The sequence below is a fragment of the Arachis hypogaea genome, chromosome 19 (genome assembly GCF_003086295.3).
Source record: "Arachis hypogaea cultivar Tifrunner chromosome 19, arahy.Tifrunner.gnm2.J5K5, whole genome shotgun sequence".
Classification (NCBI taxonomy): Eukaryota; Viridiplantae; Streptophyta; class Magnoliopsida; order Fabales; family Fabaceae; genus Arachis; species Arachis hypogaea.
The window spans coordinates 159167242-159187482 of record NC_092054.1 but is presented as its reverse complement, the minus strand read 5'-3'; the positions used below and the strand labels follow the sequence as shown (position 1 = coordinate 159187482).

At 38.4% G+C, this 20241-nt stretch overlaps 1 protein-coding gene and 1 pseudogene across 1 annotated transcript; both read right to left on the bottom strand.

The window, feature by feature from the left end:
* Nucleotides 1-308: 308 nt before the first annotated feature.
* On the bottom strand, nt 309-2836 carry LOC112780073 (heat shock protein 83-like; annotated as a pseudogene).
* Nucleotides 2837-3336: 500 nt separating this feature from the next.
* On the bottom strand, nt 3337-14044 carry LOC112777338 (probable polygalacturonase). The gene is made up of 10 exons (XM_025821692.2): nt 14026-14044; nt 13545-13964; nt 12821-12921; nt 12196-12649; nt 11624-11922; nt 4791-5102; nt 4516-4636; nt 4260-4434; nt 4103-4173; nt 3337-4025 (listed from the first exon to the last, which is right to left on the bottom strand). Exons 1-10 carry the CDS (start codon nt 14042-14044, stop codon nt 3337-3339), a joined length of 2661 nt encoding a protein of 886 aa, XP_025677477.2.
* Nucleotides 14045-20241: the final 6197 nt, after the last annotated feature.

The following is a 20241-nucleotide window of genomic DNA, read 5'->3' as shown; positions in this document are numbered from 1 at the left end:
ACAGATTAAAATTTAAAATTTTTAAAATTAATATATATATATATATATATTATTTTTTATAATAAAAATATTGTAGTAATTTTTTATATAAAAAATATTAATTTAAATTAATTTAAAATTAATTTATTAATTTTTCGGTTAAAATAATTTGTTGGATCTAATTTTAATAAATAATTTAATCGATCATTTGTGTTAAATTTTAATTATAAAAAAATATTAAAAAAAAAAGGCATTCTTAACAGCTAAGTAGCTCCCAATTAAATTATGTGCACACTTATTCATAATATTTTATTATTTTATTTTCGTCGTAAAAAGATATCCTTCATCCAGCGAGGAATGGATAGTTAATAACTACAAAAAGCAAAAATATGAAATGTAGAGTTCAGAAAATATTGCGCTTAGTCCACTTCCTCCATCTTGCTCTCCTCAGCACCGTCCTCGTCCAATGCCGGCATTTCTTCGTCCACACCAGTGTCCTCCTCATCAATACTGAGACCCAGCTTGAGCATCCTGTGGATTCTGGCAGCAAAAGTGTTGGGATCATCAAGGCTGAAGCCAGAAGTCAAGAGTGCTGTCTCAAACAGAAGCAACACGAGGTCCTTCACTGACTTGTCGTTCTTGTCAGCTTCAGCCCTCTTCCTCAGCTCTTCCATGATTCCATTGTCTGGATTGATCTCCATGGTCTTCTTGCTGGACATGTACCCACTCATGTTGTTATCCCTCAGTGCCTGAGCCTTCATGATCCTCTCCATGTTTGCACTCCAACCATATTCACCTGTCACCAGACAGCATGGCGACTCCACAATCCTATCCGAGACAACCACCTTCTCTAATTTGTCCCCCAAGATCTCCTTCATCACCTTTTAGAGCTCCTCAAAGGACTTCTTCTTCTCCTCTTTTTTCTTCTTCTCTTCCTCGCTGTCCTCATCAAGCTTCAATCCTTCCTTTGCAGCAGACACCATCTTCTTCCCGTCGTACTCCTTCAATTGTCCAACAGCATACTCGTCAATGGCATCCACCATGAACAGAACCTCATACCCCTTCTTCTTTAGCCTCTCCAAGAACGGGGAGTTCTCAACAGCCTTCTTGCACTCTCCAGTGATGTAGTAAATGTCCTTCTGACCTTCCTTCATCCTCGTAACATAATCCTTCAAGCTTGTCATCTCATCTCCACTCTTAGTAGAGTGGTACCTAAGCAAATCAGCCAGCTTGGCTCTGTTATGGCTATCCTCATGGATACCCAACTTCAAGTTCTTGGAGAAAGCATCATAGAACCTGTTGTAGTCTTCCTTGTTCTCTGCGATTTCATTGAACATCTCAATGCACTTCTTCACTAGATTCTTCCTGATCACCTTCAAGATCTTGTTCTGCTGCAGCATCTCACGAGAGATGTTGAGGGGCAAGTCATCAGAGTCAACAACACCCTTGACAAATCCAAGGTACTCAGGGATGAGCTCCTCACAATTGTCCATGATGAACACCCTCCTCACATAGAGCTTCATATTGTTCATCTTCTTCCTAGTGTCAAACAGATCAAAAGGTGCCCTTCTTGGAACAAATAGAATGGCCTTAAACTCAAGCTGACCCTCCACTGAGAAATGCTTCACAGCTAAATGGTCTTCCCAGTCGTTGGTGAGGCTCTTGTAGAAGGAAGCATACTCCTCCTTGGTAATCTCCTCGGGCTTTCGGAGCCAAATAGGTTTCTGCTTGTTAATGAGTTGCCACTCGTGGGAGACTTCCTTGATCTTCTTCTTCTTCTTGGAGTCCTTCTCCTTCTCTTCATCAACTTCCTCAACGTCTCCTTCCTCCACCTTCTTAGGCTCGTCATCTTCATCGTCGCTGATCTCCTTCTCAGTTGTCTTCTCAGTCCAAAGGTAGATAGGGTAGCTAATGAACTCCGAGTGTTTCTTGACAAGATCCTTAATCCTCCTCTCCTCCAAATATTCTAACTGGTCACAAAATCAATCATTCATCATTCATATAGTTCTACAATTCAACCATGTTATGAATCAATTGACAAATGTACTCTATTTTTGGTTACCTGGTCTTCCTTGAGGAACAAGGTAATCTTAGTACCCCTTCCAAGTGGTTCACCATTGACATCCCTGGTAACAGTGAATGATCCACCGGCCTGAGATTCCCAAATGTATTGCTCATCGTCGTTGTGCTTGGTGGTGACAATCACCTTCTCTGCAACCAAGTAAGCAGAGTAGAAACCAACACCGAATTGGCCAATCATGCTGACATCGGCACCTGCCTGCAGCGCCTCCATGAATTCCTTCGTCCCGGACCTCGCAATGGTGCCCAAATTGTTCACCAAATCTAAAAAAACCACGCACAGAAACAAGAATCATATGAGCATAAAATAGCAAGTTTGAAAAAAAAAAGAGGATATATTTACACAGTTGCATTATTACCTGCTTTGGTCATTCCAATGCCGCTGTCGATAATGGAGAGGGTCTTGTTGGTCTTGTCAGGGACGAGCCTGATGAAAAGCTCAGGCTTGGCGTCCAGCTTGGTCTTGTCCGTGAGGCTCTCGAATCGAATCTTATCCAATGCCTGAATATAACAATGCACAAGTCAGAATCCAAAATTCAATAGAAAGAGAGCATGTGAAAAAGGAGGAAAATACGTACGTCAGAGGCATTGCTGATGAGTTCGCGAAGAAAGATCTCCTTGTTGGAGTAGAAGGTGTTGATGATGAGGCTGAGAAGCTGGTTGATCTCAGCCTGAAATGCAAAGGTCTCAACTTCACCCATCTGAACATCCGCCATTGCCATACCACGAAGAAGAACGATAAGGTTGAATCTCGCAAAAGTAGCACAGGTACTTTTTCTTTTTCTTTCTTTGTTCTGATGAAGAATGAAGGGAGAAGAAGGGAATTTAAATGAGCAGAGGAACCAACAGTACAGAGGTTCTCGACTCTTCTATCTTTCTCTCGACCCAATGGAAAAAAGGCGGGAGCTGCCAAACGCTGCCGTTTAGGGGTTCTGTTGTTGCCATGTCAGCAAATCGCTGGACTTTCCTCCTTGTAAGTTGTAACGGTTTTTGTTCGGAGCTCTTTTATTTCTTATTTTTAATTTTAAGCTTTTAGATTCTCAATTCTGATTATTAGGTTCTATGACTTGTATCTCAAGTTAATAGTTTGAGAATGAAAAATTGGTTATGATTAGAAGTATATAAATTAGTGATTTTATAAAATAACTAACACAAGTAACATGTATCTCAAACAGAATAATTAAGCTTAAACCATGCCATTGAGTGGGAAGAAGAAGAAAAAAGGAGTTGTAAGATTTGCATTACTTATTTATTTATTAAAATTAAAAAGGAGAAAATTTAAAGTGAACAAGTATGGAGTTGAAGTCTATCAATGGGGAGTTTGTCAGTTGGATAAGGACAGTCATGGGCTTGTGTCTTGAGAGGAAGCAAATCACAAGGCTGAGGAGTGACATTTTTTGTAACTCCAGAGACATCCGTGCAATTCCATTGAAGCTTCTTCTTCTCTTGACTGAGTCGAATATCGACATTTGAAATGCATATTCCACTAAAGGGGTCCTTGGAGATGCCTTCTAGTCTTGCTGAATATGTGACATTGTCAGCAGTGAAGTCTCTGTAGTTTATCCCAGTGATTTGAGGAAGCGCGTTTGGATCAAAACCATTATCAGGATGCGACCCATATGAACCGGTGATCCAGAAGACATACTTCATGGTGTGCAATTGAGCTCCCTTGACAAATATGTCCTTAACATACCCTCCTCTGCCAATTGCTGTCTTGATTCTAACCGCCGATTGCGTGTTGATGGCCGTGATGTCTTCAGCCCTCACATCTCGGATGCCACCGGACATTTCACTGCCTAATGCAATCATGGCGCTGTCGGGGGATATGCATGTCAGTCTCCTGATGATCAGGTGTTCCGTTGGCTTCCCGAATTTGATTCCGTATTCATCCCACCCACTCTTCACTGCAATGCAGTCATCTCCCGATACAATGTAGCAGTCTTCAATCCTAGTGTTTCTGCATGAATCTGTCAACAAACAATGCACTTCACTCCTACTATTCCTCAATATAAATACCAGCTGCAACTTCAAACATTAACATTACCTGGGTTTATTCCATCTGTGTTGGGAGAGTCAATTGGTGCAACAATCGTAAGCCGTTGAATTATTATATTACTGGAAACATATATCATATGAAACTTGTGCTCAGAAATAGATAGTCAAAACATACACACTACGTATATCAAGGATAATTATCAAACCTGCTGTATATCGGATGAACAAACCAGGATGGAGAATTGAGCAGAGTGAGATTTGAAATCTGGATTTGATCAGAGTACATGATCTCTATCAAGTACGGTCTAGTCAGTTTGAATTGGTTCTGTTTGAACTTGGCCCACCAATATGACCCTTGCCCGTCAATTGTGCCATTAGCACCTTATAAATACATAGACAGTTACAAATTTGTAGACTTCAAAATGATCAACTAAAATATATATAATTATTTTTTATAGTTACCGGTGATCACAACATCAGTGAGGTTAGTTCCAAAGATGAGGCTGCTAAATCTTCCATCAGGAGCATCTCTTCCCCTTCCATAAGATGGTAGAACAGAAAGTGGAGGCCATTCTGATTCATCCTGTCAATATGCATCATTCATATATTATGAACATAAAAATTAAATGGTCATGAAACAGGAAGTGGAGGCCATTCTGATTCATCCTGTCAATATGCATCATTCATATATTATGAACATAAAAAATTAAATGGTCATGTATATGTATTATATATACCTGAGATGCAAGAATGAGAGCACCCTTTTGGAGAAAGAGAGTGAAATGGCTTGTGAGGTTAAAGCTTCCAGTGAGCCACTTGCCGGGTGGCACAAGAAGCTGTGCACCACCATCAGATGCATAGTGGCTCAGGTTGCTTATTGCATATTGAAATGCCTTTGTGTTGGAAGTTTTTCCATCACCAACGCCACCAAAATCAGTCAATACCGCACTGTGCTTTCTGCAGTTGATTGCAGGATATTCAATGCCGTTCAATCTTCTGCATTCTGTTACTGATCCCAGTATCACAACCACGGATATCACACCAATCACCTGAACAAGCATACAATCATCAATCAATATCCTAAAAGAGAAACACTGAGAGGGTGAAAAGGAAGTGTTAGTGACGTACGTAGCAAGGATTTGGAGAGTGCTTCATGGTGTATGTTATGGATGGCGCTGCAACCACCATCAGAAAGAGACATGTATATATACAGAAAGAGAGAGTGTATAATAAGTATGTATGTAACAGAAATGGGATGAAAAGATTCTTGGAGGGTGATTATGGAATGAAATCACAATTAAATGAATTAATTTTTAGATTCGTTAACTATTTAGTATGAGCTTTCAAGTTTAAACTATGTATAGAAATATAGAATTAAATTTTTCAGTTAGCAGATATATTCGTCTGAAAAGCTTACGGTACAAAATATTAGTAATTATGGTCAATAGCAAACATAGTTTTTGTGCGTGAAATAATTACATTGTTAATTATATCAAATATTTTTAGTATTTGCTATGAAGAAAATATAACTGATTTTGAGACACATACAAGGATTAATATTTCATGTACCAAAATTTAATTTTTTATAGACTTAATTAATTGTCTATCAAACATGCATAAACCTAGTCATTCTATTCTCATCAAAACAAGATAAACAATTAGTCTGAATAATTATGCACGATACTATGCAAAAATAAGATAGATGTGTTGTCAAAACTAGTTGTTTATGAATGTTTTCTTTCAAAAAATATATTATTATCCGTCAATCAGATAAACATGAGTGACAACAAGCTGTGACACTAAATATTACTTACTATGTTTCAATATATTTGGAAAAATATACAAAATTTAATATTTAAAAGTAACTATTTATTTATAATTCCTATAACGTTTTTTCAATAACATTTTTATCACGTGTATCTACAGATTTTTTTTGGTGTTACACACATTGAATTAGGGATATAGGAGGAAGGAAAACCTCAATCTGCCTTAAGGTGGTACTTACAAGTTACTACAAGTGGGCATCATTTTACTCCAAAAACAATTCTATTTATATTTTAAAATTAATTACTAAATTAATTATTATGTATTTATATATAAATATATATTATTTAATTTATTTTTAATATATATTTTATATTTTAATATATTTTACATGAATAATTAATTTTTAATATATACATAATATATTTGTTTCATCTATTCATAAAGTCTTGAGTAGTATGAAAATAAAATTCATTTATTGTTGTTAATGAATATTTCTTGTTTTAAGACTTATTTTTAAAAGGAATATTGTTAATTGCAGTTAGAATTGACTCGGATATAAGATATATAAATTAATTAATATTTTTCTTTTTTTGGGATGATGTATTAAAATATATAAATTAACGTTATGCATCTAATGTTACCTTGATTCTGTTAATCTGCTAATTAATCAAACCTAATCAATACGATTAAATTCTCACAGTAGTACTTGAGATTCACGATATTCACTATTTTAGTTTTTCATATTTAAAATTTATTATACTGGTTTTCAAGATTTAGTTTTAAGCACCATATTAGTCTCTGAATTCTTTTTAACGTTGAGTCAATCAGCAGAATACTAAGCTAGTCTGACTTGTCACGTTAGACATATAGCTAAATAACATCTTTTCGTTTTAGCTCTTAAATAAGGTAAAAATAAAGTCAATTTGAAAAATAAAGAGAGATATAACGATTTACATATCATATAAATTCTTCTTCTTTTCGTTTTTGTTTTGTTTAAGTGCCAAAACGAAATGACATTGCTTAGTCATGTGTCCAGCATGACAAGTAAGAACCAATTCAACATTTAGTTCACTGATTTATTACTAAAAAAGGTTCAGCGATCAATATATATATTACCTTTTGTTTATGTATTTAATTTTTTTTTATTTCTCACGGTATCCCCCAATCCGACAGGTCAAGGACTAATCCGTCTCACGGTATCCCCCAATCCGGCAGGTCAAGGACTAATCCGTCGCGGTACTGAGCTCCATTTAAGAGTTTGTCGCTGGCCAATGGGTTGCTGCATGCACAAGGCGGGATTTGAATCCCCAACACTTACTTAAGCGGACTAGTGAGCTAACCACTAGACCAACCCAATTTAGTTTGCTTATGTATTTAATTTTGATTCTGTAAATTTGATGACCTTGATAGGCCCAAACCTCAACACAACAACAAACTACCAAAGCTTCTAAAAGAGAGAGAAAGGCATCATTCTCACCTACTCTAACAGCTAAGAAAGAGAACAAGAGAAATAAAGTATTCTCACAACTCACTTAACCAATGACAACAAAAAACAGGCTTAATGCAGCAGTAGAGCCCAACACTCTAGCAATTCAGCCCAATAATGCATCAATTCAGTCCAAGAAATTAGGTGCTATAGTAGCTCAGCCCAATCCTAAACACCTTCAAGCCATCCATTGACCAAAAACAAAAGTGTAGCAGCAACAGGATCCTACAAGAAGAAACAATCATTAAGTTAACTAACTGAAAAAAAGCTTATTTTTTTGTGATCCAGAATGGTGCACCACATATTTTTCCCACAGAAGATCAATCTAATGGCAAAATTACCTTTTAGAGCTTGGGGACATCTCTAGATTTTGTTTGTTATGTTATTTTGGTTATCATTTGGTTACTCAATAGAAAATAATATTTTGTCCAACGTTTCGATTACTGTTATTTGATTTTAGATGTTTAAGTGTCTTCAATTATCTTTGGTCGTGTTGAATTGTGTTTTTTGTTTAAGTGGCATGGACCAGTGTAAATTATGGTTTGAATTTAGATTTGTTTAAGCTATGTGTTGAATTGAAATTTTAAGTTATCTTTAATTGAAATTGACCAGTGGGTCATTACTAGATTTATAATTCTCATGCTTACATATTGTTATATTGAGATTTTGATTTAAATTTGAAAATATTAACATCAATTTCATTCATAGTTTCAAATAGTGACACAAACAATGCATCATGAAATCATTGTAATATCTCAAATTTACCTAAAGATTTACTAATCCAACACAACAATTTTCTAAAATAGCCTAACTAATCATTAGAAATGTAGGTGCATTCCATATGATTGCTGACGAACGGATTTTTGACGGTTTAGAATTTCACAAATGAATTCTCGTTGCAAGTATAGTTTCTAAACCAACAATAATCCTTTCATGCAAAAATTTGTTTGTCACAAGTACAAACCCCTAAAATCTATAAACCGAAGTATTTAAACATCGGGTCGTCTCTCAAAGGACTTGCAATAAAGTGTCTTGTTATTGGTTATGAGTTATTTTGGGGTTTTGGATGAGAGGCATGAAAAGTAAATGGCAATGGAAATAAACTAACTACTATAAAAGCTCTTGGCAAGATATGAGAACTAGAAGTCCTATCCTAGTTATCCTTTTCGATTGTGATGAGAATTGTTCATTGCTACCACTTAGTTAACCCTTACTAAAGAAAGGAAAGTCAAGTGGATGAATTGACTTGAGCCACAAGTCCTAGCCAACTCCCAAGGAAAGACTAGCCTTAGTGTACTCCAAACCAATTAGCAATCTCTCCAATTATCAATCAACAAAGGAATTAGATAACTCAAGTGTCACTAATTACTCTACCTAGGCCAAGAGGAACAAAATCTACACTAAAATCCAACCAAGCATTTCATCAAACACTTGGAAGGCACAAAAGAAAAGTATAGTCAATCACAACAAGAATGAATTCTAACTACAATTGAATGTAAAGAATTAACAACAACAATCAAGGAAATCACAATTATCATGAATTACCTCATTGCATTATTGAAAGAAAACCAAGGAACAACAATATATCCAAAACAAAATGAAGAATTACAATTATTAAAGCACACAACTAGAAAGAGGAAGAGGAGAAGATTAAGAATTGGTAAATGAAAAGTGAATCAAAGCATGAGTTAAACCTAGATCTAAGAAGAGAGATTAACCTAAACCTAATCCTAATCCTAGAGAGAAGAGAGAGCTTCTCTCTCTAAAAACTAACTACAAAGTTCCAACTTAACTAATGGTAACTAACATCTAAAGTATCAAAAGTCCTAAGTGATAATGATGCCTTCCCCTTAATCCTTCATCCTTTTATTCCTTTCCTTTAGCAATTTGGCGCCAAAAATGGGTTCAGAAACCCTCTCAAATCGCCAGGCACGTGTTGCATTAATGAGGTCATGTGCCAGCATCGGCGCGTGCGCGCATGGTACGCGTGCGCGTCCCTGGTCGATTCTGTAATGTGCGCGCGAGCGCCTTGTGCGCGTGCGCGTGCATGGCTGACTTTGCTTCTTTGACTTTTTATGCTTCTCTCCACTTGTATGCTTCCTTCCTTGCTTCCTTTGATCCATGCCTAGCCTATTTCAACCTGAGGTTACTAGCAAACACATCAAGGCATCGTATGGAATCAAACAGAAACTAGAATTCACCAAAATAAGGCTTAAAAAGCATGTTTTTACACTTAAACACAATTATGGAAGAGATAACAAAACCATGCTAATTCTTAGGCTAAATGTGACAAAAGGTTATCAAAATGTTCTAAATTCAATGCAAAACAAACCGTCAAATTGGAGTTTGTCAACCTCCCCACACTTAAGCCTTAGCATGTCCTCATGCTAAAATAAGAAGGAACTAAGGGGTATGGCAATTATTGAATGCAACTAAACTATATGAGTCCTATCTAAATGCAACTATCTAAAGCAATTGGAAATGCTTAGTTCAAACAAATCAATTCCCAAGAGAGCATGTGTAAGTACAAGAGCTAAGTAATAAGGACCAAGTCCAAACCACAATTGTATTGAATTGTTAAAAGGAGTTCAAACTTGCAAGAATATAGACAATGTGGGTGAACACATGTGATTGAACTTTTGAACCCTCACCGGATGTGTATCCGCTCTATTCACTCAAGTGTTTAAGGGTTAATTCACTCAATTCTCTTCTAATCATGTTTTCCAAAATTTGATTTTCTTCTAACAATCAACATTTATTCAATGCATGCATATATTCATCATGAGGTCTTTCATTTAGGTTGTAATGGGGTTAGGGTCAAGGTGGGATCATTTATGGTCAAGTGGGCTAAGATTTGAATCTTTGATTAGCATAGACTTTCCCACCCAACCTATATAATGACCTATACAGTTAAGTACTAATCTAACTACCCATTCCTCACTTTTTCACATACTCATGCATTTTCTTTTCATTTCATAACACTTATGCATTGATTCTTATTGAGCTTCACTTTGGGGCATTTTGTCCCCTCTATTGCTCTTCTTTTTTTTTCTTTCTTTTTCTATATACATTTTTTTTCTTTTCTTTTCTTTTCTTTTTCCTTTTCACTTTTATTTCTTTTTCTTTTCATTTTTTTTTCTTTTTCTTTCAAACTATACACAAGAACATCAATGCATAAGGTCTATACATTTAATCAATACATGAGTATGTACCAATTCCCCAATATAAAAATACAAAACACAAACACCCTTTTATCCCAACCAATGTCCCAAAGTTTTCCCACTCTTGGATGACACTCACACTCACTAGCCTAAGCCAATCAAGGATCCAAACAAGGACTTTTCATTGGTTTTCCGCCTTGGGATTGTAATAGAGCTAAAATAAAAATGAGTTGGTTAAGCATAGGCTCAAAATTGGCTAACAATGGAGAGTAAAAGGTTGGCTATTTGGGTAAGTGGCAAATGAAATAATGGCCTCAATCATATAAATGCACAAACACAAGAAATAAACGGATATATAGAATCAAGCAAATTAAGGATCACAATCATGGAAAGAGAACAATTTCACACAAGAATGGAAAATAAGTGGTGATAGAAATGTAACCACATCAATAGGCTCAAGTCTCACAAGCTTGTGTTCTCAATTCAATACATGCTTCACAAGGTATGACATTCAAGCAAGTTTCAAAAATTTTCTTCCAATCAATTGGGTTAATGCCCTATATTTAAACTTCTTGAAAAACCTCAATGTTTGACTAAGCATTGTTGTGATTGAAAAATTCAAAAATTTTCCTTAGTTTACCCTTTTCTTTTTCACTCAAAACCAATTTCTTATGCAAAAATGTATAAAGAAAAATCAAACTAAAATATGGAATCTATCATCCAAAATATCTAAAAATATCCAAAAGCATCAAAATATCTAAAATCCAAAATAAGCAATAAAAGTATCGAAAGCAAACTAGAAATGCATCAAAATATATACAAAAATGTGCAAAATGAGATAACTAGGCCGAAAAAAAGTTCACCGGTTCCCAAATAATGCTACCGGTGCTCTCCCCACACTTAAAATTAAGCATCGTCCGCGAGGCTAAACCGGAGGATCAGTGGGAGGTACAACGATAGGCTCTGGCTCTGACTGTGGCTGTGGGACCGGCTGAGTCTCCTGTGTCTGAGGTGGTGCCTCCATGTGTGCTGGCTCTGTAGTGTCAGGGGCATCCTGCTGAGCTGGTGCCTCCGCGTCCTCCTCCTGATGATCCTGCTCATCGGAGGCCGGAGAATCGGGAAGCGGAGGTAGCTCGGCGCCCAGAGAGATAAGGGCCTGGTCCATCCGATCCAAACGGCGTCTGACATGGTGTCGCTCTCGCTCTAAGAACCGGAAGAGACGCTGGACCAGGAGATAGGTAGGCTCAGGTGCTGCTGGAGGGTCTGTAGAAGGTGGAGGAGCTGCGGCTGTAGAAGATGATGGGCCAGCTGCAGGGGCTGGTGGTGAAGGTGTCCCTATGACAGCCCGAGCCCGAGAGCGGCGGCTAGCAGGTGGCTTCTCGTGCACCCAAACACCCCAGGGGATAGTAATCTCCCTGTCATCTGCGTCAGCTGGTGGTGGTCGCACATCATCATCTGACCACGGGACATCAGCCAGGGCTGCCATACTCGTGACCAATGTAGGAAACGGAAGTAGGCCACGAATATGCGCTCGCCACATGCACTGTCGGATAAGTCTAGGGAAGGAGACATCCTTCCCTTCCATAACACACCCGATCAGCAGAAGCATCTCCATGGGGACCTCAGAAAAGTGGGTGGTAGGCAGGACGTAGTGGGCGAAGATCATCTGCCAAGTCCTGGCCTCCCGAGTCAAATGAGTGAATAACATCCCCTTTGGCTTGGTGTTGCCCGCATCCATAACCCAAGAAGCCTCCGGTATCCCAATCACGCGCCGAAGCGCCTCATAATCAAAAGTCATGGTATGGATGGCTATCTCAGCCTGATGATGGGCACACTGGTCATGCGGAATGTATCGGCAATGTAATGCCTCCCCAATGGCGGCCTCGGTGAGCATAATCTCTCTACCCCTCAGCTGAAATGAATCCAAGGTCGGACAGAAGAAGTTGTAGTAGAATTCCTTCACCCAAGAGATATTAATGTCACCCAAATCCCGGTCAACAAAGTCAATACCCAACTCAAGGATCCGACCATTAATGCGCCGTCTCACATCATTAGGTAGGAGCAACTTCTTCTCAATATTTAGCTTCGTGGTTCGATACCTAGAGAACCGAAGCTCACAGTAGAGATTGGGGAATTTGCCAGGATTGGTAGAAGGCAACTGCTGATTCTCTTTATCCTCGTCCTGCAATGGATTCCTAGCATAGTTCTTGTAGATGGAAGGAATGGAGGGGGTAGAGTGTTTTCTCTTTTAGAGGCGGTGGCTATGGCTTTGCCTTTATCCGACATCCTGAAAAAAATGTGATAGAATATATAAAACATTTAGCATGTAACAAAGAAGACATGTTCAGGATACCATTATCAAAGAGCAATCATGATGTTGCACTGAATATGTAAAAGTGAACAAGTAAGCATAAGTGACTGAACCAAAACCGTAATCCTCATTAAAGGTAACACCTCATATGCAAAAGGCACCAATATCATCATATTCATGAAAGAATTGTTAAAGAGGGTTAAAAGTGAGTGTAAGTAAAATGGTGAAAGAAATTAGTGGGTTAGAAAAGTGGATTAGTGATATGATGATATATAGGCTCAATTGAACGAGAAATTGCGGTTCATGTTCACGATGATTGTGCAAATCCGGGAAGTCAAAAGGGACGGAAATTTGCCCAAAACTGAAATAAAAATCAAAATGAAACTAATTTCCTTGAAAATCGGGCAGCATTCCGGCTTAAAATTGGACGTTCCCGGATAGCAGAATAGCACAAACAGTAAGAAAGCAGCATCAATTAAGCACAGCAGCAGTGATACAGCATTCAGGCAACAAGAAGTGCATAAAAAGCAGTCCAAAACCAGCATACAACATACAAACAGACAAACAGCAAGTAAGCACATACAGAGCACTTATCAGGCCTAGAATCCTCTATCCAGTCCTAGCTACCTAACCGCAAGTATTTCTAACTAATCCTAACATACAACATTCCAATTCTAACTAACTAACATGCAATTCTAGAAACGAACATGAATGAACAAATAAAAAGGAAAAAATAGAAAAGAATTAACAGAATTGGAGCAGGAACCTGGGAGCCGGGAAAAACGGAAAACGGAAAAGGGGGGAAACGACGATAGGGCAGCAGAGACAGATTGGCACCGCCGTGAGCGGTGGCGCGGTGGTTCGAGAGGCGGAAGGGCGGAGGGACGGCGATGGTGAGAAGGTGAGGCGGCCAGAGGAGTAAGAGAGAAGGGAAAAGAGAGAGAGGAAGGCGGTGATGGTGGCGCGGAGGCGGAGGCGGTGGCGCGGTGGGATTTCGGCCGGGAGGAGGAAGAGAGGAGTGAGAGAGAGAGAGAATGGGTGGTGGTGAGAGGGGGAAGAGAAGGTGATGATGAGGGAGGGCGAGTCGCCGGCGGTGAAGATGGCGTGGCGGCGGAGGCGGTGCTGCTGCTGCGATCACAGATGGGGCGAGGAGAAGAAGATGGAGGTTGGGGGGTGGGTTGCGCGACTGCGCAGTGTGCTTCGCGAGCTAGGGTTATCCCGATTTTTGAATTAGCGCGCGCGCGCACCTTGCGCGTCCGTGCCCATTGAGAGAATGTGGACCCTACGCGTGCGCGTACAACGCGCTTAAGCGGGGATGAGCAGAAAAAGGAAAGGACGCGTGCGCGGACCGTGCGCGCACGCGTGCATGGAGTTGGGCCAGGGGCTTAGAGTTGGCCCAACTCAGGCCTAACTCTCTGGAGAATGGCCTGGGAGTCGCGCCGCTAGATTTGCGCGCACGCGGCATATACGCGTCCGCGTGAATTGAGGGGAATGGAGATCTACGCGTGAGCGTACAGTGCGCGTAAACGTGGGGTGGCATATGAGGCAGGGGCGCGTGCGCGTACCATGCGCGCACGCGTACAAGAGATTGGGCCTTAGGCTTAGAATGGGCTTGAGGCACGCCCAACTCTCTGGTCCATGGCCTAGTTTGGTGGCACCGCGCAAGGACGCGCACGCGGCAAGTGCGCGTCCGCGTACATTGACGAATTTGTGAAATGGCGCGCTGGCGCGATGCGCGCGCTCGCGCAGATGGGGTTGGGCCTGGAGCCTAGAGCTAGCCCAGAAATGGCTTAACTCTCTGGGGTTTGGCCCAATCTTTTGCAGCAGCAAATCGGCGCGGACGCAGCAGGTGCGCGTCCGCGCGAACTTCCGGGATCTAACAGTCGGCGCGCCTGCACGTAGTGCGCGTCTGCGCGCCCCCTCTTTTTTTTTTTTTTTTAACTTGATGGGTGCTCCCCTTAGTGTTCACAACTCTTATTCACTCAACCATCATCGAATTCACAAAAATGCAATTTTTGATATTATTCATCTACTACTAAACACAACATGCATGTGACTAAGCTAACAATTAAATTGTACAAACAAATTTGTATGAAACATCTACCTACAATGGTAACTCAAATCACTTATTAGGCAAATTTAAAAGGGAATGGAAAGAGTTTACCATGGTGGGGTGTCTCCCACCTAGCACTTTTAGTTTAAGTCCTTAAGTTGGACATTTTGAGATGCTTATTGTCATGGTGGCTTATGTTTGTACTCATCCTTGAATCTCCAAGGATCTTTGCTCCTCAATTGGTTGACAGAATTTCCAACCATATTCATCAAACTTGGGCAAAGTTCTACCCAAGATATGAGTCCCCATAGTTGGTCTTTACATAGCGAACCGGGATCCCATATCTTATCTTCACACCTGTCTTCGATTCGATTTTCGTACATTTTCTTTCCGGGTGGTTGACATGTAGAATTCTCAAAGAAGCTTCCAAACAACTTCCTAGACCCATGCAATTTGGTTCTACACCAACCATTGTTCTTGAATGTTGAGCTTACAACCATCATGAGCTTAGAATGATGTTTCCAACCACTGCACAACTCTCTTATACTTTTAACTCCACAAAGAGCTCTAAGTTGACCATCATTTTCAATTAAACCATATTCAAGTGAGAAATTAAAGCTAAGGGATAAGAGTTTTACCCACTTGAATGTTGTATTGAATGGTGACTTGGGAAGAGGGGCTTCCCCACACTTAGACAATGCAAGGTCTACTTCCTTGTGCTCTTCTTTGTGTATTTCCACCTCTTTGCGAGCTTCCTTGATTTCAACCTTTCCCCTTTTATCACATAACTTGGTGTTGTCTTCAAGAACTTTGATTTCTTGCCTAATGGGAGGTGGTTCAATTTTGGATAGAAATTCATTAATGAATAAATCCAATTCTTGGTCAACCTCTTCATATTCTTCAATTTCGATATACACCATGCTAACGTTTTCCTCTTGGTAGCTCTCTTTCTCATTGCTCACCAAGGGTATGGGGGGTTGTGCACACTCTTTTATACTTTCAACTTCATGTCCAATGGGAGAGGATTCCATTGTAGAGAGAAATTCATTCATGATTGAATCCATCTCTTGATAAGCCTCTTCCAAGTCTCCAACGATGATATGTCTTGGAGATTGCGCACCCTCCTCAACATCAATATCAAACTTCTTGGAAGAGTTCTCCATGATGTTACATTCCCATGGACTTTCAACATCTCCTAAATCTTCAACCACTTCTTCCTTTTCTTCAATGATTATAGGCTCCTCCAATTGTTCCAACACAAAATTTGACTCCTCCTTTTCCACCGAATTTTCCAATTTCTCCTTCATGCTTTGCTCTTCTTTTGACTTTTCACGTGTGGTTACGGAAGTACCTTGAGTATTCAAGCATTGGTGGGCTAAAGTGTGCACCACCTTGGTCAAATTGGTCACAAACTCAAGTGTATCCCGCTTCATGGCTTCTTGTCCTTGGAGTAACAAAGTGAGAGGATCGTCTATTGGGGCTTGGGGTGAATAGGAAGGTTCATTATTTTGGAGAGAGGGTTCATAGTAGGAAGGTGGTTCTTCTTGGTAAGGGTATGGAGATGGTGAGGGTTGAGGTGGTTCATGGTAGTAATCTTGATAAGGTTGTGGTGATTCTAGAGGTTCTTGCTCATAATGGCCATAAAAATATGGTATGGATGATTGGTTATATGATGGATATGGATCATAGAGTGGTGCTTGGTGATGAAAGGCTTGTGAGAATGGTTGAGGTTCATGTTGAGGATGAGATTCATAGGCATATGATGGTGGTTGTTGAGTGTCACAAAAAGAATCATCATAGCCGCTAAGTTGGCATGCATTAGGATGGAAATTATACCTATAAGTATCCGGAGGTTGTTGCCAATAGGAGTGATCAATTCCTTGAGGCTCTTCCCCTCTTTGTTGGTTCCATCCATGGTACATGTTGCCATTAAAGTCCACATTTCCTACAACACACTTAGAACCAAACTCAAAGCCAAAGTGGTGAGAATTCATAATGAGAGAACAAAATAAAACTAACAAAAATTAAGAAACAACAAAAGATAAATCTATTCACAATATTCACATATGTACAATAACCAATAACACAACACCATTGCAAGTCCCCGGAAACGGCGCCATTTTGACGAACGGATTTTTGACGGTTTAGAATTTCACAAATGAATTCTCGTTGCAAGTATAGTTTCTAAACCAACAATAATCCTTTCATGCAAAAATTTGTTTGTCACAAGTACAAACCCCTAAAATCTATAAACCGAAGTATTTAAACCTCGGGTCGTCTCTCAAAGGACTTGCAATAAAGTGTCTTGTTATTGGTTATGAGTTATTTTGGGGTTTTGGATGAGAGGCATGAAAAGTAAATGGCAATGGAAATAAACTAACTACTATAAAAGCTCTTGGCAAGATATGAGAACTAGAAGTCCTATCCTAGTTATCCTTCTCGATTGTGATGAGAATTGTTCATTGCTACCACTTAGTTAACCCTTACTAAAGAAAGGAAAGTCAAGTGGATGAATTGACTTGAGCCACAAGTCCTAGCCAACTCCCAAGGAAAGACTAGCCTTAGTGTACTCCAAACCAATTAGCAATCTCTCCAATTATCAATCAACAAAGGAATTAGATAACTCAAGTGTCACTAATTACTCTACCTAGGCCAAGAGGAACAAAATCTACACTAAAATCCAACCAAGCATTTCATCAAACACTTGGAAGGAACAAAAGAAAAGTATAGTCAATCACAACAAGAATGAATTCTAACTACAATTGAATGTAAAGAATTAACAACAACAATCAAGGAAATCACAATTATTATGAATTACCTCAAATTGCATTATTGAAAGAAAACCAAGGAACAACAATATATCCAAAACAAAATGAAGAATTACAATTATTAAAGCACACAACTAGAAAGAGGAAGAGGAGAAGATTAAGAATTGGTAAATGAAAAGTGAATCAAAGCATGAGTTAAACCTAGATCTAAGAAGAGAGATTAACCTAAACCTAATCCTAATCCTAGAGAGAAGAGAGAGCTTCTCTCTCTAAAAACTAACTACAAAGTTCCAACTTAACTAATGGTAACTAACATCTAAAGTATCAAAAGTCCTAAGTGATAATGATGCCTTCCCCTTAATCCTTCATCCTTTTATTCCTTTCCTTTAGCAATTTGGCGCCAAAAATGGGTTCAGAAACCCTCTCAAATCGCCAGGCACGTGTTGCATTAATGAGGTCATGTGCCAGCATCGGCGCGTGCGCGCATGGTACGCGTGCGCGTCCCTGGTCGATTCTGTAATGTGCGCGCGAGCGCCTTGTGCGCGTGCGCGTGCATGGCTGACTTTGCTTCTTTGACTTTTTATGCTTCTCTCCACTTGTATGCTTCCTTCCTTGCTTCCTTTGATCCATGCCTAGCCTATTTCAACCTGAGGTTACTAGCAAACACATCAAGGCATCGTATGGAATCAAACAGAAACTAGAATTCACCAAAATAAGGCTTAAAAAGCATGTTTTTACACTTAAACACAATTATGGAAGAGATAATAAAACCATGCTAATTCTTAGGCTAAATGTGACAAAAGGTTATCAAAATGTTCTAAATTCAATGCAAAACAAACCGTCAAATTGGAGTTTGTCAATTGCCTTAATTTCTGTGAATTCTGCAACAACAAAAATATAAAATCAATCCACCCAATCATCCCTAAAGTAGCGACAACCTTAAGCTTTTATTCACTATCCTTCAATCTTACTTTTAAGCTTGTAATTTTTCTCCTAGTCCTTGCAATTTTCAGTATCCTATTATGTTCCTTCAGGCTCCGACCCAACGAAAAAAATCACATCCATCCTGAACATGTGACAGCCCAGCACCATAAACAGAAAGACCCAAATTCCCAAACACTAATTCACAAAATAATATCAAGAACATACCTCATAGTAGATGCAACCCCAAAATTTTTTGCCTGAATTTTTTTTCGTTAAAGAAGTTTGCAGAACTGTCCTCTCTCCATGTCCGTATAACAACTCCTTACTATGTGCATGAGAACGAAATCGTGAAGATCTTGAACTCTGGGATGCATGGACTCATCATTGTTGAATCCTAGCTCTTCTTCTTTTCTTTGAGCATTCGAAGAAAATGACGTTGTTATGTTCTTCAAACAAGGCCCATTTATTATTATTATTATTATTATTATTATTATTATTATTATTATTATTTGTTAAAAAGTAAACATCAAACATTAAGGTTCAATTTGAATAAACAGTTAGTCACCAAAAAAAAAATTTTGAATAAACAGTTTAATTAAGTTCCTTTTAAAAAAATAGTTTAAATAATAAATACTTATATTAAAAGTAACTTATATGAATAAGTTATTTTGTGTTTTTTTTTTTAGTTTTAAAAGTACTTATTTTAAAAAAAAATATGACAAAAAAAACTTTTTATTATGAAAGAAGTCATTTTTTTAACTTTTCTATAAGTACTTAAATAGCTTCTTAAAAAGCTACAATTTAGTTTTGAAACTTAAAAAGTAGCTTTTGAAACTTACCAAACGACCCTTAAAGACCATAGGAATATAATTGTTCGAAAAGTGATTTTAAAATCAAGTTGAACTTTAGACTATGTTTGGTTTGAAGGAAAGAAATAGAAATGAAAGAAATAGAAAGGAAAGAAAAAAATGGAGTGGATTTTTATTTTTTTTGAGATGTGTTTGGATGAAAGGAAATAAGAAGAAAAGAAACGTTATAAAAAGACAATTTTACTCTTGTATTATAAAATATATTGAAAAAAGCAAAAAAGTAATATTGGAAGTGGTGAGAGAAAATAAGTTTTTTCTCCCTTTTCTTTCCAACATTGGAGAGAAAAAAAATTGGTGGGTCCCCACCCACCAATTTTTTTTTCATTCCTTTTTTTTCTTCTCCAATTTCTCTTCACAACCAAATAATGGAAAATAATCATTTTCCTTCTTCTTTTCTTTCCTCCCTTTTCTTTCCTTCAATTTTCTCTTCAAACAAACATAGCCATAGGGAGGATTTTGATATGCAAAAAAAAGTTGGTGACGAATAAAATTTTCGACTTATACTTTAAGGACCAAAATCATACTTAACCCTATTTTTATATGCTATCTCTCGTCGTCTTTGTTGGCTCACTAAGTCTTCCACGAGCACGAAAATAATGAAATTTTGGATAATCAAACATTTATTATCTCGAGTTTTCATTTTGTATAACATTTATTAACTACTCTCTATTTATTACTAATCCTATCAAAACAGGTAAAGTTTTATTCCAAAAATTGTTATCTGACAATCTTTCATAAATAGACACGTCACAATAATTAATCGAAAACTTCAAAAACCTAATTGTCACTTTTCACCCCGAATATAATGAATGATAGAAAAAACTGGAAAGATATAATCATATGGACTCA

What these genes read in the sequence shown, in the direction of transcription:
- LOC112777338 (XM_025821692.2), bottom strand. An exon ending in ATGATTGCTCTTTGATAATG is followed by an intron (nt 12,650 to 12,820) that starts GTATCCTGAACA and finishes AATCCATTGCAG; the next exon opens with GACGAGGATAAAGAGAATCA. An exon ending in CACTGATGTTGTGATCACCG is followed by an intron (nt 4,435 to 4,515) that starts GTAACTATAAAA and finishes TGTATTTATAAG; the next exon opens with GTGCTAATGGCACAATTGAC.